The 15,314-nt window shown below is 36.9% G+C and overlaps 1 protein-coding gene across 16 annotated transcripts in view; it reads left to right on the top strand.

The window, feature by feature from the left end:
* Positions 1 to 15,314, top strand: part of dpr8 (defective proboscis extension response 8) — a 402,477-nt gene that overhangs the window by 72,175 nt on the left and 314,988 nt on the right. For all 16 annotated transcript variants that reach the window (XM_070208169.1, XM_070208165.1, XM_070208163.1 and 13 more), the window contains one exon: positions 12,630 to 12,735. In XM_070208169.1, the coding sequence (XP_070064270.1) occupies positions 12,687 to 12,735 (49 nt within the window). In that variant the 5' untranslated portion in view covers positions 12,630 to 12,686. The remainder of the gene's footprint in view (positions 1 to 12,629; positions 12,736 to 15,314) is intronic.

Genomic DNA, 15,314 nt, shown 5'->3' with positions numbered 1-15,314 from the left:
ACGCGTGCCCCTCTTTTTTATTATTTTGATGAATGAAATTTGTGTGAAAATAAAAATTTTTAAAATATTCAAATATACCAAATTAAAAAAAAAGGAGCTATTATATATTTATAGTTTTAATAATTTTGCTGATCAGTCACTTGACCTACATATGCATGTACAGGTGCTTGCCAAAAGTTGATCATAAAAAAGAAGAGCGCGCGTCAGACGCGGAAAAATAGTGAGTTTTTGTTAGTTAAGGCATACGGTTGGCTGACAATTTTTATTTAAACAATTAATGGTCCAACCGTATGTGTTAGTGTATAGCCTATCATGGGTTAGTATTTTTCAAATAACAACAAATGCATCGGTTTGATAAGAGCTTACTTATTTTGACAAACACACACATTGGCATAAATGCAGCCCGTTTGCGTTACTTTGCTAATTTGCAATAAGAATAAGGCTGCGTTGTTGCAGTAACTTTTTGCGTTGTTCGGCTCTCTTTTTTCTCGCCTTTTCTGTTGGCTGTTGACGTGAGTGGGCGGGGTCCATCGTTTGGATACACCTCTTAGGCGTCAGCCAGGCTCGGTGCATTCCTTTGCTCAAAAGGAGCGGTATCCTCGGCGTTGACGAAATCTACCTTGTTGGTTTAAATGTAAAGTTGATTGAAATTTTTTTTTTATATATGCTGTAGTTGCCCGGGGTCTATGGGCTCAGGCGATGCCGGCACTGGCCATCGCACAGATCAATACCATTCTGCTGCTCGTAACTATTGTTTATGGCAAAGTTTTATTTATTATTTCTTTTCCAGGGCAATGTTTTGGGAGATGTTTCGGGTACCTTAGATGTAACCTGCTTCTTTTCCTTGGCGGGCAATGGCCGGTGCACAATAAGCGACGTTTGTTAAATATGATGCACAATAAGTTTTTGTTAAGTTTTTTTGAAATTAAATATTTGTTAATTATTTTCCATGTAAAGTTGATTTTCACTTGTTCATTATGAACAAACAACGGCGAATGACCGACAACCAGTGTCACGATCGCCATGTTAAGTCGTATGGTTCTTGTATTCAGAAAAGTGTGATTTGGTAATTTAGCGTCTGCTCCATTTGACTTTTGTTTTTATTCTAAGAACTCAGAATTTTATAGGCATGAGGCATTTCTACCCTTTTGAAGGCACGGCTAATATGAAATAGAGAAAGGGTTTGCCACGTCGATGCGAAATTCTTTCATTTTAGCTCGCTATGGTTGGTAAGGGTACCCAAGCGTTGCGATGTGTGCATTTAGAATATTTTGGACTCGCTATACACGCATACTTGCATATTTTGTATATGAATATAAGCATTTATGCGCTTGTGTGCCTGTTGCTTGCCTGTCTGCTTGTCCCCGATGCAAATTTAACAAGATTTTAGGATTTCTGATTTTGGACCTCTACACACAGACACACACATACAAATGTCTGTGAATGGGCTGATCATGGGCGCGAAAGAAAATACATTATTGGCCAGAATTTCGCATCGACGTGGCAAACCCTTTCTCTATTTCATATTAGCCGTGCCTTCAAAAGGGTAGAAATGCCTCAGCATTTGAGAAAAATTGAATTTGTGCGCAGTTTTGCTTGTCGGACAAATACACACACACACACATTGAAACGATCCTTAAACATAGAGAGAGCATTGAGAGCTAAGAGTAAGTGCGAGCGAGATAAAAGTTAACAGCGTTGCCGTTCTATCGCACAAATCATATGGAAGAGAGTGCGCCAAGCACTTTCCTGTAGAGTAAGCGGTTCAAAAATACATCATATGTATATCTTATTCCCTTACTCGCGAGTTTGGACCAGATGCCACCGATACTTTTTGGGACAACGCTGTTTGTATGGGATGTCCAGTCTATATGTTGTTTGGTTAGTGGCATTACTTAGCACATTAATGAAACAAAAAACCGATTCAAAAAACAACACAAAAAAACAATATAATCGCGATTGCAATGTTGTCGATAGAATTCAAAGAAGACACAGAAATTCTTGCAATTTGCGATTGTTGCCAAACTCGTGGGTAGCCAAAAAACGTTTTTTTAATGACTTCTTGATGCAATTTTCAACTGTAGATCTTGTTGTGTTATAGAATACTTGTATATTCTCAAAAATTTAAATGAAATGAAAATGAATTTAGATTTTTGGGTATTGGTAGATTTCGATATCGCTTTGAAATAATCGATTATTGGAAATAAATTCGTTTTGCGAGTGCACTAGGAAGACTCTTATGTTTGGAGATTCTTGCGTTCATAAATACAGACAGTCGGGCAGACGTACAGACAGAAGGACGGACGGATCGACTCGGCTGTTAATGCTGATCAATCTTTTCTGGAAGATACCTCCTTCAGCATGTTCCGTACGTTTGCACAAATACATTATATCCTTTTTACTCATTTTCAAAAGTTTCAGGGTATAAAAACAGCACTAATGACTATGAAAAGTAACCACACACCATTATTTAATGCAACAGCAATACTAAAGCAAAAGCATCACTATAATAAACGATATCCATTGAAAGGCTTCACAAAATTGGTAGACCAAACAAAAATATTCTAAACTACAAAAAAGACACAAAATTGCGCTCGCCTGTATACACACTTTTTGAATAGCCAAATTAAAACAATATTGTGTTTTTTTTTTGATTAATAATACCCCGGACCTCAAGCCAGCTAAACAAATATAAAATGGGAAGATAGTCAAATCCACCACGACCACCAAAGTCAGCAGATGTCAATTCGCCTTTACAAATTCTAATAAGCTCTGCTAATAAGCTCCAGATGGAATTGAAGAGTCTTAAGAGCTCACGATTACGCTCTGCGGGTATCGCCATTATTAACCAGTAATACGGCGAGTGAATCTTTATATGACATATCAAGTCGCCCAAGTGAGCCCCGCATACACATTTCCGCAACTCAAAGACACATTTCCTTGTAGTCTCTTGGCTCAGTAGTACCACTAATCATTAAACACATACAGTGCAAAATGATGGGGCCATAAATTTTATACGCGGCTGGTCCAAGGTCGCCTTCGTTTCTGTTCGGGCTTTAGACACGCCCGCGAGAAACATTGTCAACCCTTACTTCAAAAGAATAGTTGGTGCATTAATATAAATAAATGTCAAGTAGCCAAGTCCAAAGTTAAATTCTTAAGCCACACCATTGAAAAAATAGGATGCGTTCACCAGAAGATCGAGTCAACGCTATTATCACCTACAATTGACTCGATACTCGAACTCGGCCGATTCCTTAGAAGCGTTGACTACTTATTATAATAATTATATTTGTCATTCATCTGCTATTTATGTACCAATCAGCGAAATTTGTCGAGACATAAATATTAACGACATGCGTGAAGGCGCGTGTGTTTGTCAGCAAAACATATAAAATAAAATATCTTTTTATATTCTTCCCCTCATTGTTCCACCTCAATGACTCATCAATTCCTAATGCTATCACTCTGGAAAAAAAATAAAAATAGCAGAAAGTAACGACAATTATTTATAACATATTACAAGACAGCACTAGCCTTGAATTCCAGCTTTTCAAATTTGATGATGTGTCAGTTTATCGCGACACATTCCAATGAGGGTTTTAGGCAATATGTACCAAAGTCACTACCCTTGAAGGTTTTTGCTTCCATTCACGGTGTTTCTTATACTAGCAGCAGAGCCGTCAATTAGCAAAAACGCCACAAACACGTATGGCCATACATGAGGAAGGATCTGATATCATGAGATCGAAACAGTTTAAATGCTAGATAGTCGATTTGACTATGTGAATCTTGATAGTGTTTTAATGCCAAAAATAAGACGATTTCGCTTTTATCTTACTATGATCTACTGATACACATATCCATCTACCAATCGAGTTATATCACGATATATTTAAGTCACTTCAACCTTGGGATTTAATCAAACCGTTTATAGAGCAGACTGCGCGCAAATCATGTTGTGAACTTATTCAGTAAGACAGTTATTGGAGCCACTTTTCTCAGGACCGACATTAGTGGTCAAACGCTCAACAGATCGGGTAGTTATTTCAATTTAAGTGTAAGGATGAGGTAGTTTGTACTGAGCGCCTGATGCAGGCTTTTATACCATAGGACTATGATACTTTACAAACATTACAAAAGGCTTAGAATTGACAGCACCATCTAGCAGTAAATTTCCCAGTCTCCATTGGCGAAAAAGACAAAAATTATTGAACAAAGTAACAAGAAAGAAGAGAAGGAGCTAAGGCTCATTATTCATACCCGAAATTTGGGTAAGTGCAATGAGCTTATGACTAATAGCAAAACATATATTCAGTGATTATTTATTTTTTTCTGTGCCTAGCTCTTAATCTTTTATTAATAACTTAAATTATTATTATTATTAAATTGTGAAGTCTCTTACACTCTTTCGTTGCATACATAGTTACGTCTTAGAAGTAACACCGCCCTCAGCTCCTGGAAAAAAATTGTAGCTGCTCATGAGTGTCACTCAATGTGAGCGTTGTAGGGGATACATAAAAAATTGATTCAGCAAACTTATTAGGAAAGCATTTTTTTTTATCAACTCAGAATAACATGGTTTCTCCAGATAGCGCTATTACCATCCCCAAAAATAACCTTTTCATGGAAACTTTATACATACGTCATCGGTCAAGGACCGAGGTTTTATGCTCATAAGCTACTTTCGCTTTAAATAGTTCGTACGATTGTATTGAAGACAGCACATTGTTCTAATAAATATTACATTTCCATCTGTGCATCGAACTGAATGGTGCAGCCGGTACGATACAGTCGTTAATACAATCGATATTACTAAGTAGTGTTAGGTCTTGGCTTTGCATATCTTTTGAACCTTGCATAACGAATTGACTAGAGTCTGTTTGTTCAGAGTGCTACATTTGCTTATAATTAAAAGCAATCACAGTCTACAAACATCATGTCTGAGTAAACGCTGTCAGCATGTGTCGTTAAGGATCTATTTAACTCGTGAAACAATCTGGTTCATTGGTAAAAAGGTCTAGTTTAACTTTTTTACCAGGCTGAGCACATATTCTAAGTACAGTTAAACGCAGTTTCCTATGACGCCTTTTTGATACAACGCGGTTTCGGAAATGAGGACATTTTCTTAAAACGCGAATTTTACGAAAATTAGCTCTGACGATCTTTCAGATGTTGAAAATAAAATCTTTTCACTAAAATATATCGAAAAAGTTTTAAATATGGCAAACCAATTGGAAAAATACAATTTGGAACACGACCCTTTAAGTGACAGAGCAAAAATATTTAAACAAAATCTTCAAAATAAGCTCCCTATCAAGAAATTTATTTAGATTTGCGATATAAGAGCAAATAAACTTCAATGCACGATTTTTTCAAACTTATAATCATCAAAAGGATGCCAGAATCTGAATCTGGATCAAGCTCAGATTTTGAACTAGTTCGAAAAAAATCATACTAAGGGATGACAACGAGTATAAAGTTATCGTTCTGTTTTGGCTTTAATTTATTAAATCTTTCAACTTGAATATTTTACTTAGAATTAAAATTTTATTTTATGTTATTTTGTTATGTGTTTGTTTTAATAAATGGAGTGTTATTAAATTACATAATATGTATGTTCTTATGACTTCTTTTTACTTTGGAACCAAACTCAGATTTTTGTATGGAGTTAGAGTCTCCTACAACGCGATTTCCTATACCGCGGAGTTTTTCAGGAACCTATTCACCATGTCGTAGGAGGTTTACTTGTGTATCAAACAGCAGATCTATTCCATTTAATCAGGATCAATTGAAGCATTCATCATCTTAACACTGGGGCGGCAGCATCGCTAATGATTCGATCAGCGCAGAACATAGAGTGATTTGCGTAACCTTCGTTTGACAACTGTTACACGTACACTAATCCACCGCATGAACTACGCACAATACCTTACTAAATAACCACACAACCCACATATTCGGCTCACAATAAACGAATTCAACACAATAATAAAAAGCCTCACAAGTTTCATCAAAATAGGCAAATAGACAGTTAGTGGACTATCGCAGTGCTATAATGTACATATGGATACAGCAGAGAAGTTTTCTAATGAAGGCTCTGATTTTCAGGATATAGCCTCAAATTTAATAAAAAAAAAATTTCCTTGGCAGGGTTCGAACTCGCAGCTGACCGCATTACTTGCTGTCGACTCTACTCAACAGCCACAAAAGCAAAAAAAAAAAACAAGTAAGAGTTTCTAGTCGGGAGCTCCCGACTAGGGGATACCCTGAACCCTCTTCTTGCAACATCAAATGCATATATATTCTATTTTAGAAGCTATATGGCAAGCTTGGTGACTCTTGCTCTTATTATTTACCAAAATTGCCCAAAAAACAGGATATCGATATCGATTTTATACGATAAACTCGATCTGCGCGGGAACTAGGAGCACCTACATCTAAAATTTCTCAAGCTCTTATAGGTTCTGAGATCCTTGCGTTCATACATACTGACAGACGGACAGACAGAAAGACGGGCGTGGCTAAATCGACTCGGCTATTGATCAGGAATATATATACTTTATGGGGTCGGAGATGATTCCTGCTGCCTGTTACATACATTTTACATTTACTGTTACATTTTTCACAAATAAAATATACCCTATACCCAATTTTAGTGGGTCAGGGTATAATTAAATTTCGAGTAATATTTATAATTGTTTAATCGATTGGCAGTAGTACTAACCATATACTGACCATCAGCGGTCAAAAAAGGTTATATGAATATATTAACTGGAATGTTATCAATTTTATCGATGCCCAACCGTTTTTCGTATGTAACTTTTCAAATCATTAGGATCTATTATAAGGGTATCATATCTTACTGATGGCATGTCAAGCAAAAATCGACTTTTAATACAGAACAGTCACTTTAAATGGAATATCCTTCAAAATCGTAGAAACATTACCAATGACACATTTGATAAACAAAAGGTTTTTTCATACAACTTAATTTTCGACCGATCGTTCCTATGGCAGCTATATGATATAGTGGTCCGATCTTAATAGGATTTTGCATATATATGAGGAGCATAGTAAAACTAATAAATGCCGAGTTTGGTCAAGATATCTTGAAACACAAAATGTTTTTTTATACAAAAACTTAATTTTCGACCGATCGTTCCTATGGCAGCTATATGATATAGTGGTCCGATCTTAATAGGATTTTGCATATATATGAAGAGTAAAGTGAAACTAATAAATGCCGAGTTTGGTCAAGATATCTTGATAAACAAAATGTTTTTTCATACAAAAACTTAATTTTCGACCGATCGTTCCTATGGCAGCTATAGTGGTCCGATGTTGATAGAATTTTGCACATATATGAGGAGTAAAGTAAAACTAATAAATGCCGAGTTTGGTCAAGATATCTTGAAAAACAAAATGTTTTTTTCATACAAAAACTTGATTTTCGACCGATCATTCCTATGGCAGCTATATGATATAGTAGTCCGATACTAATAGGATTTTGTACATATATGAGGAGTAAAGTAAAACTAATAAATGCCGAGTTTGGTCAAGATATCTTGAAAAACAAAATGTTTTCTCATACAAAAACTTAATTTTCGACCGATCATTCCTATGGCAGCTATATGATATAGTGGTCCGATCTTAATAGGATTTTGCATATATATGAAGAGTAAAGTGAAACTAATAAATGCCGAGTTTGGTCAAGATATCTTGAAAAACAAAATGTTTTTTCATACAAAAACTTAATTTTCGACCGATCGTTCCTATGGCAGCTATATGATATAGTAGTCCGATCTTAATAGAATTTTGCATATATATGAAGAGTAAAGTGAAACTAAGAAATGCCGAGTTTGGTCAAGATATCTTGATAAACAAAATGTTTTTTCATACAAAAACTTAATTTTCGACCGATCGTTGCTATGGCAGCTATATGATATAGTGGTCCGATCCAGCTGGTTTTCACATATGTGCTGCGTGCAACAGAAAGAGGGAGTTCTGCAAAGTTTCATTAAGATCGCTTTAAAACTGAGAGACTACTTCGCATAGAAACAGACATACTAACAGACGGACATGGCTATATCGACTCGGCTGTTGATGCTGATTATGAATATATATACTTTATGGGGTCGGAGATGTCACCTTCTATGCGTTACACATTTCACGACAAAATTATAATACCCTCTTCAAGGGTATAAAAACTACAACTGAAGATTTAGTATACCAAGTACCTTACCCTTAATTCACAAGAAAGGGGTAAACACCCAAATCAAGGAAATCTGCACTTTATAAGATCATCTTGTGAAACTTCATAAGCTTTTTAAAAGTTTAAACAATGCATTCAAACTATTCAAGTAAAATAAATGTGATTTCCTTAAAAGAGAAACAAACTTTCTGTGTCTATTGGAAATGAAGGGAAAATTTAGGTTAACCCAGAATAAATTAAAGCCGTAGAAAATACCATATCCCTAAAGCACAAGAAAAAATTAAAGTATATCGTGGAATGTGTGGGTTTTACTGAAAGATCATAAAAGATTTTGCTAAAATTACTGAACCTATGACAACATTTTTAAAGAAGGGAAGTGTGATGTATACTAAGATAACGCTAACAATGAAGCATTCGCTTAACTTAAAACATAGATAATATCAGACTCCATTGTAGCATGAGCAACATATACATAATACATACCTAACCAATGTAAGGGTATATCAGATCAAATAAACAATAGCCCAGTTAGCAACACTTTATTGCTAAACATAACGCAATCCAAAGTACATTTGAAATATGATCGTCCACTCATAAGTGGCGTGACCATAGCGTAGAATATGCAACGTCAGAATATTCTCTCGAATACCATTCCTTTGTCTTGAGATATAAGTATATATGCTCAATGTATGTGCTTTAAATGTATACATATATACATGCTCCCGCTCTGCCGCTGTACTCAGCGACAGAGACTTATATACAAAAACTCTAATGTTAGACTTAAGTGAATCTTATTTGACAAATGCAATTAAGGTGCTGTGCGACACGAACTTGCTGTATTGATAATGGGCATAGAACTGACTTATTGAGAGAACTTAAGATTAAAAGCTATAGGCAATTAACAGAGTTTGAAAAAAAGCGAAACTCTGTGTGTGTGTGCTTATGTCATTAAGTTGCATATTATAAAACTGATATTGTAACAGCTGATTGAATTTATTTATACATTTACTTATTTGCTGATTGCTTTAATATAAAATCAAGGTAAGAGACTGGTAATGTAGCGAGCTTGTTCACTGGCCGGCAACAGAGTCCGTAGGCAGTGGGAATGTGTGCGACATCACCACGGTCATGTTGGTTACTAACTCAACACATTCTAGTTTCCAATGCAAGGGTTGTGTGTTCTCCTCGTATATGACATCCATCGAGCTAGCAGTGTGATTTAGGGAAGATTAAGTATACTTTGACCTAGCTCTAAGCTCTTTCACGTATTCGGCAGACCAGCGACTCAAAAATTGTTATTTAACAGCCATTACCTGAACGTACTTATCTAAGTTGAAGAAGTTTTTGGTGATAATCTTCCACTCAGCCAAAAGCAACGAGGTGCAGCTCTATACAAAGAGTGTCCTGCAGTGAGAGCGCTAATGTGTGCAGCCCCACGCGAAGTTCGAAGATTAAATAGGGTGTTCCTTTTTTACAACATGGTATAATCGGTAACTCTATTCTAAAACTCGATGTGACTGTTGTATGAAGTAGTTCGGTTCAGCTGGTCCAGATAAAAGTTAGTTTCGATGATTGCAGAAAATGAGAATTTCCTTTTCCAAAAACCGATAATATTCATGTTCCAAACATTATTGCATTGTTGGCATGGCCATTGAGTGTCTTCATCACGTAGAAACGGGGGGAAAAGGTTCTACTAACCAAATTGATTGCTGAAGTTCTTGCAAGCTTAGTTTGCATGCAAAAACAGAGAGACGTTACCCATTTTATACATGCTTGATGGATTGATTGCGGAACAGATTCATCTCAGGGAAGTTTTAGCAGCCATAGCTCCTGTATGATGATTTTCGAGACGATTCTGATTGGTGCCAGCAAATTTAATTTAATTTCTATTCGACAAGACGAAGTCTAGAGAATAGCTCGTTTAGTGGCTGTGGAGGACAATTTTATTGGCTTAGATTCAAATAGTTAAACACCACGATGTTGATCCCAAACTACACCAAGGGCGCTAGTGACAGCGTTTTCATCCAAGCTTAAATCCATTGCCGATTCGTCGTCTCTGACGGCGGGATGATTGGACTGCATCTTAGCCAATGGGAAGTGTCCTTGACGAAATCCCTCGGTGACCTCGTGTTGGTGTTCTGCAATTCGATGAGCTCGTTTACTCCGCAAAGCCGATCATCAACATAAAACGATGATTTTAAAATTGAATCGCCTATGGGAAATTTGTTGACATGCTGATATGCTAGATACTGCAAACTACGAACTGCTTAGTATGGGGCCGAGGCCGTTCCGTATGACAATGTATTTAGTTCAAAGACCAAATCAACAACCAAACAAACATTGATATTTCCGGTCTTCTAAGCTGACTAAAAGTATTCTATACATTTTCGTAATGTTCGCTGTGATGGCGTAACGAACCAATCGAAGGCGAAGGAAATGTATATACTGATCTTCTTGCAGCGTTAGAACAACGAGAAGCAAATTATTTAATAAATGCTGGGATGATGTCAATCACGACTAGTAACTACGTTGAAACACTGCTGGGCTTAAAAACAAAATGATGAGGAATTTAAAAGTGTGACTCACTTAATCTCGGATTCGTCACTAAAGTCATACGGATGACATCCTCATATTCTTTCATGTAATTCACATTTTGCGATTGACCCCTGCCTGCTGACCAAAGTACCTAACCAAGGATAAAAAAAAATGACTTGCAACATGGCTTGAATTACCAAGGTAGGTTGGATCTCCCTGGAAAGGGTGACCCAAAACAAGCCTTGCCCTTGGATACACATCTTTACAGAGCTTTACAGATTGACTTTGAAGAATTTTGTATAGCATCAATGTTCTGCGGTATCTTCAACTACTGTTAATTGACTTCTTCATAGAAAGCATGAACGTTGATGACTGCTTAGCCAACTGATGGCGATACTTACCAACACAACTTACACAACCCATCCAAGCAACGTTTTCTGAAGGACTGGCAAAATGTCACCGAGTTTGATTCTGTACGGAGAAGAAAATCAATCCGACCAGAACTGTGGAAAGTTTCGTCCGCAAGTGGCGTATTCGCGGGCAACCGCCAATTTGACGTGCAGATTTCCCAATCTGGGCTGGTAGGCAATGAAAGACGTTATACAGAACTGTAGAGTTGCTTTAAATGGTGACAAACGATATTTAATTCCAGTAGTTGTACAGTGGTTGATTTTAGTCGAGGACTCCCCTACTCTACGGATTTCGAACTAATGCTTATCACGGCGTAAATGAAGCCGATGGGCGCATTGATCGCTTATGAAATTGGCTTGGGAGCATCAGTCAAGTAGTGCTCTGCGTTGTTTATGCGCACCTGGTTAATCCCGCACTAGTACCTTTGCAGTGGTAAGAACGATTCGTCCACCAGGCGGTTGATTCACGTGCGTATGCGTGGCAACAGAAGTCGTTGATAAAAACATTTGTACGTGTGGGTTGCGGCAGAAGTCGTTGATAAGAACATTTGGTTAAGAGACCAGGCTCTGGAGTGTGTGCGGGGCCTGAAAGCTAAAACTCGACGGCTCCTTTAAACGTTGCACGATAGCGAAAAAATAACCATTACTAACGGCTGCGAGGTGTCGCTCACCTGTCGTTAAGTAATGGGGGTGTGACGCGGGGCACAAAGTAAAAGTATAGATAGATAGAAAAAGTTATACGGCATAAGAAATAGCTGTAAAAGTAAAGAAAATGATTTCAAATACGGCACACTTTAGTGGGTGGATCAAAAATTAAATTCGCGCTTACAAAGCTAACAGAAGGAGCGGAAGAGCAATTAAACAGCAGGTTAAACAAGAAGTTATCGCCACTAAATGAAAAAACCGAGAAGGATATCGATATGGAATATGGAAGCGAGTGCGCCAAGCACTTTCCTGTAGAGTAAGCTGTTCAAAAATACATCATATGTATATCTTACTCCCTTACTCGCGATTTTGGACCAGATGCCACCGATACATTTTGTGTCTACTTCTGGTACTCATGTCTAGTCTATATGTTGTTTGGTTAGTGAAGATAGCCTTGCCAACCATGTTTACAGTGAACAGCTGTTTCGCTAAACTACGTGTACGATTTCTTTTCATGTTTGCATGAATGTTTACTAATGCTAATGCTTAATGATTTCTTTTTAATTGATGTATATTAGAAAATGTGACAACTGTAAATACATTTATTCATTATATTTTCCGTTTCTCCAATTTAAAGAAAATAATGTGAGCCATTACATAGTTGCGTGATAAAAATCTTACCAGCTTAACAAAAATTTGCGCGAAAATATGTTAAGCCCTTTTAAAATATAACATGTTATAAAATACCTTCAGTATGCCAAATAAATGGTTTGATTGGATATAACAGAGTCTATTTAATTCTTCCGTTTTCCACTTTTTTGTAGATTAATACCAACATAAGCTATACAACACCTAACGCTACCAACAGATTTGGATCTAAAATGTCGTCAAATTGGCTCCTCCTCCTTGGTCTGGTAACTTTATTGACAGGTGAGCTATACAAATTTACGGTAATTACGTTCAGTTTATGTAGGAAGATGAATTTAAGCTCAAAATCAGTGTCGAAATGATCAAATCGAAGGTTTTTATAAAATGCAAAACTAACAACTTGCTGTGGAAACTACTACCACTAACCACTACTAAAAAAGAACATCAAAATTGTGCTCGTTTTTCCCACTGTCCCTTCGCTCTTAGCTAGTTGCGTGTGACAACTAAGTATAAAGTTTGAGCGACAAAGTCAGATCCCCGACTTTCCAATATTTCTTATTACTAACACTATAGAACATAGCTAGGGTTGATCTCAGCTCTCTAAGTGTTTTCGTTGATTCCTTGAAATACTGGGTTTTGGGTCGGTTTGTTGTAAGTTTACTAACCTCCGATTTTGTTGATCGATTTGTCTGCAAGCCCCAGCTAATAGGTTTTACCAATGGCGCTCCCTGTGCGAATGGCAAACAGCTTTATTGCGCTCTCTCTCCGCCTTAAACCTAATGTATAATACTACAAATTTTGTAATGAAGGCACAGAGCTTGGGAGAACATATTTTGGAAAACAGAATATTTTACAATACAGATCCTCATTTTTGCCGGATTCTGTCTATAGATCTTTTTAATATAGTGGATCGATCTTGTTAAGATTTGGCTCACAATTGAACAACATTGAATTTAATTTTCGCATAATCAGTCCAATGGTTCAATCCAGCAGGATTTGAATGTCTATTGTTTGCAACAGAAATACGGAATTTCAAAACGATATCCTTAAAACTGAGGGGCGAATAAACATAGAATCAGACAGAGACAGAGACAGAGACAGAGAAATGCCTATATCAACATTTCTGTTGATGCCGTTCAAGAATTTCAATATATAAAACTGTTTTTCTTAACTGACTGATTGGTGACGCACACCACGAGTCGTAAGATCTAGAAATCTGAATTAATACCTATAGTTTCCTTATGCGGTAATGATCACTCTAATCGAGGAAGTTCCAGCCGGAAGTGTGAAAAGTCCGGACAACCGATACCATCCGATCGGCCTCAAATCCATTTTCAAATATTTTTGTTTAAATTTATTTGAAATTTTTAGAATAGTCGACTCATTTTTAGTATAAGTGGGGGTCAAGAATTATGTTGGTTTCGCGTTGCATTTCATGTCCAAGAATCTTTATGAAAAATCGTTTCAGACGTGCTAATCACTTTTCGCAGAGCTCATGCCATAATGTAAGGTTTTAAATTTTCTTTAATTTGTATTAAACGAATTTAATTAATACGAGTTTCAGCAATTTTGGAAATGCCAATCGTAACTTTTACACTTTACGCAAAACGTTGGCCTGCTCGATGAAAAATGTGGGCTAAACATAAGATGGGTTAAGTCTTAACTTTTGTGCGGTCGGTCTCAAATTTCTTTCGAAATCATAACATAAGCCCTTAATGAATACGATTTTGGAAACTCCACTCGCAATAGTTCAGAGTTTGGTGGAAATTTTGCAATTTATTCGCTTAACTTCGGATCGGCACCAATATTTGTTTTAAAGATCTTTGTAAAAATGTATCCTACGCTTTTCCCTAAACTACCGTTGTGGTAGAGGGTTACTGAACGAGCGTTTTTTTTTTGGGCTTAAGATTTTTAAAACAAGAGTAACATGGGCGGAATCCGATGGACTTCAAACATATATGGATGGAACGGTAAGATTAAAATTTTACATAAGCCGAAAATTTGCCATGGGCAAGTAGGAAATTTCGTTCAGAGACCGAAACATTTGATGCTTTTACTTCCGCTGTGGCTCTACCTTAAGAAATGGGAACGATGGTAAAATAATAAAGATCATGGACGTTATTTTAAAAGTGACGGGCACAAGAGACGGTTGCATTTTTAATTGCGTCAGGCCCTCTCTACAAATTTAGAAGTGGTCACAGAATTAAACCCACAAAAGCATTAAAATTTATAAATAATTTCAATTAAATAACCCGATAATGCGGTCGTGTGTGAATATTGGCAATCTAAGTCTATCCGACCTAAAAATATGGTGCGACAAATCTGCCAACTAGAGGCACCAAAACTGCTTTATTGGCTCAGATTAATGCCGTCAGCAAGTGCTCCAGAGCTATATTTGGACATGCTATACTCCAACGAAGTACTGATTGATTTTACAACGAGCACCAGCAAAAACTGTAACGGTTCCCGCGGCGCTCAGACAGAAGACTATAACAGCCCATGCAACGAAGACGCGGCCAGCAATAACGGATTTGGTAAAAGCGAGAAAAACGATGACGTAACGGTCTGCGATCTTGCTGACAACGCTCCCATAACATTAAAGTTGCCAATGCTAAGATAAACATTGATGGTGGCAAAGATTAACATAGCAGAGTAATTGCCAATGCTGAGCTAAATGTTGATGCTGGCAATACTCAACGTAACTTTGAAGTTGTCAATGCTAAGCCAAACTTTGATACTGGCAACACTGTTAATAAAAATATAACAACAAACTTGTCTGCTTAAAAAAAAACTTGCCAAATGCAAATTACGGCAAGTCAATCCAATTTAATACCCTTAAACTGTTGGATGAGTCTCCTGGA

This window comes from Drosophila virilis, chromosome X, assembly GCF_030788295.1.
Source record: "Drosophila virilis strain 15010-1051.87 chromosome X, Dvir_AGI_RSII-ME, whole genome shotgun sequence".
Classification (NCBI taxonomy): Eukaryota; Metazoa; Arthropoda; class Insecta; order Diptera; family Drosophilidae; genus Drosophila; species Drosophila virilis.
This window is presented reverse-complemented; position numbering and strand designations above follow the sequence as displayed.